The sequence below is a fragment of the Ursus maritimus genome, unplaced genomic scaffold (assembly GCF_017311325.1).
Source record: "Ursus maritimus isolate PB19 unplaced genomic scaffold, ASM1731132v1 scaffold_14, whole genome shotgun sequence".
NCBI lineage: Eukaryota > Metazoa > Chordata > Mammalia > Carnivora > Ursidae > Ursus > Ursus maritimus.
Genome location: NW_024423786.1, coordinates 41,095,843 through 41,101,842, shown reverse-complemented (window position 1 = coordinate 41,101,842; position 6,000 = coordinate 41,095,843). Strand labels below are relative to the sequence as shown.

Below are 6,000 nucleotides of genomic sequence, written 5' to 3'. Positions count from 1 at the left end.
GGGGGGGGGGGTCAGCGGGGTGCCTGCAGAAGGACCCCTCCCCACTTCCCACAGGGGCTGGCTCCACCGGCTCCACTCCAAGCCCACCCCCTGGGGACAGGCTTCCCAGCATTGGGGGGGCAGGCAGCGCAGAGCCAAGTTCCTCCCAGCCCAGCTCTAACACCCAGCCTTGCTCTGTGACAGGCACCAGCGCGGCAGAGCCACCACTGCATGCGGGCTGCCTCTGTCACCGTCCTGGCACAGAGTGGGTGACCACTGGCGGGTTGATCTCATTCGGGCTGAGGGGCTGGCAGCAACCTGTGACTTCCCAGGCCGGGGGACCCAGGGCTCCTGTCGGGTGGTGGCTGCCTGATGCACTGGTTCCTACCTCACGACCCTATGCGGGTTTCTTTGAAAGAAACTGCGGAATTCAAAGCAATGGGTCTCCGGCCTGAGGGGGAAGGGACGCTCTGGGGACGAGGCGCTGACACCAGGCGGGGAGGGGGCAGCCAGCACAGCCTAACTCACCTCTTGGCCAGCGTGATGTTGTAGTAGCTGAAGAGCGTCGGCCAGTGGCGGAAGGAGAGCTGCCTCCAGAGTTCCTCATCCTCAGGCCCCCACGTGACCTCCGGGACAGGGCTGTCATGGGCACCCTCTGCTGGGCCCCCAGGCTCAGGTGGCTCTCCAGGCAACGTCTGGTTCTCGGGTAACTTAGGGGCATCGGGTGGGAAGATGGAGAAGGCAGGGTCCGGGTGGCTGGCGGGCAGCACACCACTAGGCACAGGCATGGGAGTCAGGGCGCCCTCGCCCAGCGGGCTCTGTTCGGTCACCTGGGCAGCAAGGTAGGTGCGCAGCCCGGCTGGGTCTGTGTACACCAGGATGCCGATCCAGACGACGGTGCCGGCCTGCAGCGGGGCAGTGGACGTTCAGCGGGGCCTCTGGGTGCCCCGACCCCCAGCAGCCTTGGCCCTCATGCCAGAAGGAAGCAGCACGGGGACCTCAGGCCTCGGGGTGGGGAGAAGACGCAGGTCCCAATCTGTCCTCCCTTCTGCCTCGCCAAGTCCTCCCACTACCACCTGGGCCAACTGCCACTGGAGGGACCTGGTTCCCTTTTCACGGTCATGGTTTGGGTTTCCCAGCCTTGAAATACGAAGAGCGTCCTTGGAACTTCCCCAATCCCCATCTATCGGCTGGGGCCAGAAATCAGGCACCATTCCCACGGACAGCGTGGCGAGAGGGACCAGCTAAGTGACCTGCTCCAGAGACGCCCGTGGGTCCCCCAGTCCGCAGAGGGCCTCAGCCTTGCTCCCTCTCCCGGCAGCTCCAGGGGGCGCCACTGCTGGCCACTAGCCAGCCCTGCTCCTCTCCTTCCGCCCAGCCCAACAAGCCAGTGATTCTGGCCAGCGTTTTCTGATGCCTGCGCACTGTGTGGCAGGGGAACCCTAGCTTGGGGAACCACGGTAGTTCCAGCCCGGAGCACCCCATCAACCAGGCTCCTGTCCTGGGTCCCTCTAGGGAGATGATGACTCTTATACCCGATGCTCCCAGGGCTGCTTCTCCCATGGATAGGCTTATCACCTCAGAAGCTACCAGGACCCGGGCAGGAGCGTATGGTGGGCAGCTTCCCAAAGCCAGGCTTCCTGGGGCCACGAGGACCTGAGGGGCACCCCCCACCTCCAAGGCGAAGTGCAAAAGTCCAGAGGGAACGGAGTGCTGGCCCTCAGAGGGCAGGGGCGGAGGGTACCATGATAAGGCGCTGTGCCAGGCGGGTGCGGGCCAGGAAGTAGACGACGCGAAGCCTCTTGGGGAGCCGCAGGTTTCGGAAGGAGGACGGTTGCAGTGTGATGGTGTGGGGTGTGGAGGGCCGCACAGCCAGCTGCCGCTCGAAGCGTGCTGGCCGCCCCACTGGTTTCGCTGGGGGCAGGCAGGCCTCCGAGGGCAGCCGCTTGTTCAGGTCCGCTAGCTGTGGGGGGCGCAGTGGTCGGGGCTTGAGGCTGCTGTCTGGTGGCTGCCCCTGACCGAGGTCTGCACAGCTCTCACCCCAGGACACCCTGAGTATGGCCAGGAAGGGGGGGGGGCAGGGCACAGCGCAATCCTACCTCCATCCGGCGAATGTCAATGGAAAGGACAGTGGTGAAAAACAGCATCTGAAGGAAGAAGTCTGACACCAGGCCCACGACAGCAAAGAGACAGAACTCCTGGAATGAGAGCAGATGAGGGGACATGATGACAGCATGGTCCAGCCCCTGAGAAGCAGCTCCCTGCCTGCAGGCACCTCAAAATCTGCAGGGCAGTGGCAGGCAGAGCCCCACAGAGAGAAAGGAGATGCCAAGTCTAGGAGCAGCCAGGGAGAGGCAGTGCCTGCTGCTCCCTCCCTCCCCACCAGGGGGCAGCAGAGACACCCCACCCCACCCCCACCAGGGGAAGTGGAAGGGTGGGTGCTCTCCCTAAACCTTCCAATCCCCCTAGGGAGAAGGGCCTGATCCAACCTGCAAAGCTCTGAGCCCCACCATCCCCCTTCCCCAAAAGCCCTCCCCCACTGACCCTCTGGCCCTGCTTAAGTCCTATGACCAATGTGTATCTAGCACCCAGGCCTGACCCCACGCAGGACTCTCAGAAAGCCTGGCCAGTGACTGCACAGCACCAAAGGAGGGAGAGAGGGCAGGAGGGAACCAATTTCTGCCCTGAAACTGAATACAGTAGTGTCTCTGCTCCCCAAGCTCTGTCAACAGATGGGATCAGCTCAGATTTCAGTTTTTCTCCTCTGCCCTTCACCACAGCTTCCACTCCCACCCGGGGTAAGATGAAGGACCCAGCTCATGGTGGCACAGTGCTCACGGCAGCTCTAATGTCCCAAGATGGCACTGTGTCCTGCAGATGCCCTCTGGGTCACCCTGTGTTCTCTGCTCACCCCCACAACTCAGTAGGCCTGCCAGCTCTGGGGGAAGGAAGGCGAGGACAAGACAACCCTCGAGCAGGGTCAGCAAGTCAGTGTTCTCACTCCGTGTAGGTCCCCCTCCACCTGCTTGCAGCCCCACAGCTGAGTGGGGGCACTTGGCCAAGAGCAGGAGCCACTCGGAGTAGTGGGTGGTGGCCCTCCCATGGGGGGGGTATGTCTGGAGGCTGCAGATATGGGTCAGGCCTAAGCCTAGGAAGGAGGAGGGGACCAGTGCAGGGGCCCCACAGGGCTTCTGCTGAGAAACGAGAAACAGGTCTCACTGGACCTGGGTGAGAGCTTCTGAACCAGGCCTGCCAGCAGCACTCTGCACGGAACGCCATCCGGGCAGCACAGGTCCCGAGGCCGGGCTGTCTGCGCTGAGAGGGGACCCCCCGCACACAGGTGGGGAACTGAGCAGCTGGCTCCACACTCACCCGCGGGGCAGGCCTTGGGGCCTTACCTGGATGGCGGGCACCAGGGTGAAGTAGCCAATGAGGATGATGCCCAGCTCCGTGGCCATGTTCTTCATGATGGACCAGCTCTCACTGCTGAGGCCTGCAGAGGACAACGGGGCCAGGGGGCCAGCACATGGGGAGGGTGCCCAGCCTTCCGAGGCAGCCATTCCACCCCAGGGGCCCAGCGCCCAGGAGCTGCCACCACTGCACAGCTGCTGCAGGAAGCAGCTGGAGAGCAGAGGAGAGCTGCAAGCAGCATCAGAGGAAGGGAGAAGCAGGGTGCTGAGATGAGCACATCCGAGAGGAAGGCCGAGTGCCACCCACTCTGGCACATCCGGCCTCCACGTACCATTCTGTCTGGTCTGCACAGGCCTGCCCACACCGGGCAGAAGGCCCAAGCGATGGAAGTGCTAGCAGTGTTCTTCCTCCAGCCCCTCCCCCACAGCAAGCACCTGCTGGCTAAGGGGCCAGGTCCCCTTGTGTCCTCAGAGCTCCCCATCGAGCGCAGGGCCTGGCGTCTCATAGAAGCTCACGAAGGCTTGTCGAGTGAACGAACAGCCTGCCCTCGGCCCCGCTCCCACAGACTGGGGGTTAGGAGGAGGAAGCACAGAGTTCAGACTTCCAGCTCTAGGCTCTCTGCCCACTTTCCTCAGCATCCCGATCCCCAGCTCTGGGCACCGAGTCACAGGCCCTTCTGTGGCAGCTGTGGAGGCAGCGTCTCTGAAGTGCCCAGCCGCGGGAGCCTGGGCCGAGTGTGGCGGCGGGAGGCAGAAAGAGAAAGCACCAGGTGCCAGTCTGCACAGAGGGCCACAGAACACTGAGCCCTGCCACAGAGTTCGGCTGTGTTCTTACTGACACATGCCCCAGGACAAAGTCAAGTCCAGCAGTTCTGTGGTTCCTCAGGGCTCGTGCTAACACGCCCCCAGGGCCTGGTGGTCCACGCCATGCTACACCAGAGGTCAGAGCAAGGGCGATTTCTGGGGCTCCCTGTCCCCTCCACAGCAGGAAGCCCAGCACAGAAGGCCCCCCCAGGGCACCCCCACTGCCAGCCGCGTTACCTTGGGCTATGCGCAGCTTCACCTCGAGGTCCACTGGGGTCGAGACCACGGACTTGGTAAGCACCAACACGTTCTCTAACCCAATAACCACCACAAGGTAGGGGAAGATCTCGCTGGGGACAGAGAGGGAGAGGGTGAGGACAGTGCTGAGGAGGGCCCCCAACACATGCTGGTTCGCCACGGGTGTGGGCCCCAGGAAGGCTGTGGGCTTTGCGGCCTCTAGTGGGAGGCTGCTGAGTGACTTCCAGAAGCGCAGGGCGCAAGCCCCAGCCTCCCCCGCCACCCCACACAGGGCCTCTGGCTGCACAGCTCTCAGCTTTCAGGCAGGCCTGGAAGCCTGGCCGAGCGGTCAGCAAGCATCCCGGCCTCCACCGACGCGGCACACAGCGGCTGCCGGCGCACCGCTCTCCCTGTCCCTCCCACACCAGACTCCGCTGGCCGGAGCAAACGCCAGGAGCCTCGGCAGCGCTGCAGGCCAAGCCGTCGGGACTAGGTAGAAGGGGGATGAGAGGAGCCTCCAGCCCTACTCACCTCTGCAGAGGCTGTCTGGAGAGCTACTAGCTCTCTGGGAGCTGAGGCTCACACTGCTGGTGAGGAGCCACGAGAGGCAGGGCCACCGGCTGAGGTATGCCTGCCGGGATCCCCGCCGTGGGGCGGTGGAACCCAGGGCTCTGAGGAGGGCACAGCAGACGGCCCGCGGGGGAGGGGACATCAGCCCCGTCAGGTTCAGGAAAGGAAGCAAGTGTTCCGCGAGCAAGGGAAGTAACAGAAAACACAACGTCGCTGCTCCCGCAACCAGCCCCGGGAGGGGACAGGCCAGGCGGTCAGCGACCACTAACGGACGGGCGGGTGGGGCCTAGTGCGAGTGGTGGAGACCGAAGACAAACACGGGGCAGGGCTTCTGGCCCAAGAGTTGGAGAGAAATGGCAGGAGAAAAGCACGTGTCAATGGAAAGGCGGCAAATCAGAGTGTGCTTGTGTCTTAAAAACTCCGAAATGACCTATTTTATTAGTCACTTAAATGTTTTCGTAGTAAAGGAAGAAAATGTACGTCTCTTAACCTCCCACCCATCTGTGCCTTAACCATCGAGGAGCAGTATGCATGTGTATATGTAACAGATGAACACACACGCACGCCCACATCCACTTACAGACACACGCGCACGCAGGTCAAGACCACACACGTGCGGAAACACACGTATATACACATATATGAACACACGCCCTACACACACCCCATACATGTATTACATGTATGTACAGACACACTACACGTCCAGGAGTACGAACAGAAGCCAAAGGTAAAGAATGTACCTCTTAAACGTCAAGATAACAACGCGAAGACACAACGCAACAGCAAGCATCCAGTCCCGGGCAAGCCCAGAGGCTCTCCGGCCTGAAGCTCGGTGGACCCTGGTGGGGACCTACCCGCCGTTGAGGGTGGGTGTCAGGCCGAAGAGTGTGCAGAGCCCCACGGACATGAGCAGCGAGCTGAGCACTGTGACCACGGCAGCCAGAGCCAGTCCCCACTTGGACTTGACCATGTCGATCTTGCCTGCAGGGCGGAGAGG

General features: G+C 62.5%; 1 protein-coding gene across 1 annotated transcript in view; it reads right to left on the bottom strand.

Annotated features, from left to right (window-relative positions):
* The window catches only part of LOC103675115 (SREBF chaperone), a 72,259-nt gene that overhangs the window by 6,185 nt on the left and 60,074 nt on the right, over positions 1-6,000 (bottom strand). The window contains exons 9-14 of the mRNA XM_040628900.1: positions 5,858-5,984; positions 4,431-4,543; positions 3,378-3,472; positions 2,079-2,177; positions 1,724-1,942; positions 508-884 (exon numbers count right to left, since the gene is read on the bottom strand). Coding sequence (XP_040484834.1) covers positions 508-884; positions 1,724-1,942; positions 2,079-2,177; positions 3,378-3,472; positions 4,431-4,543; positions 5,858-5,984 — 1,030 coding nt within the window. The remainder of the gene's footprint in view (positions 1-507; positions 885-1,723; positions 1,943-2,078; positions 2,178-3,377; positions 3,473-4,430; positions 4,544-5,857; positions 5,985-6,000) is intronic.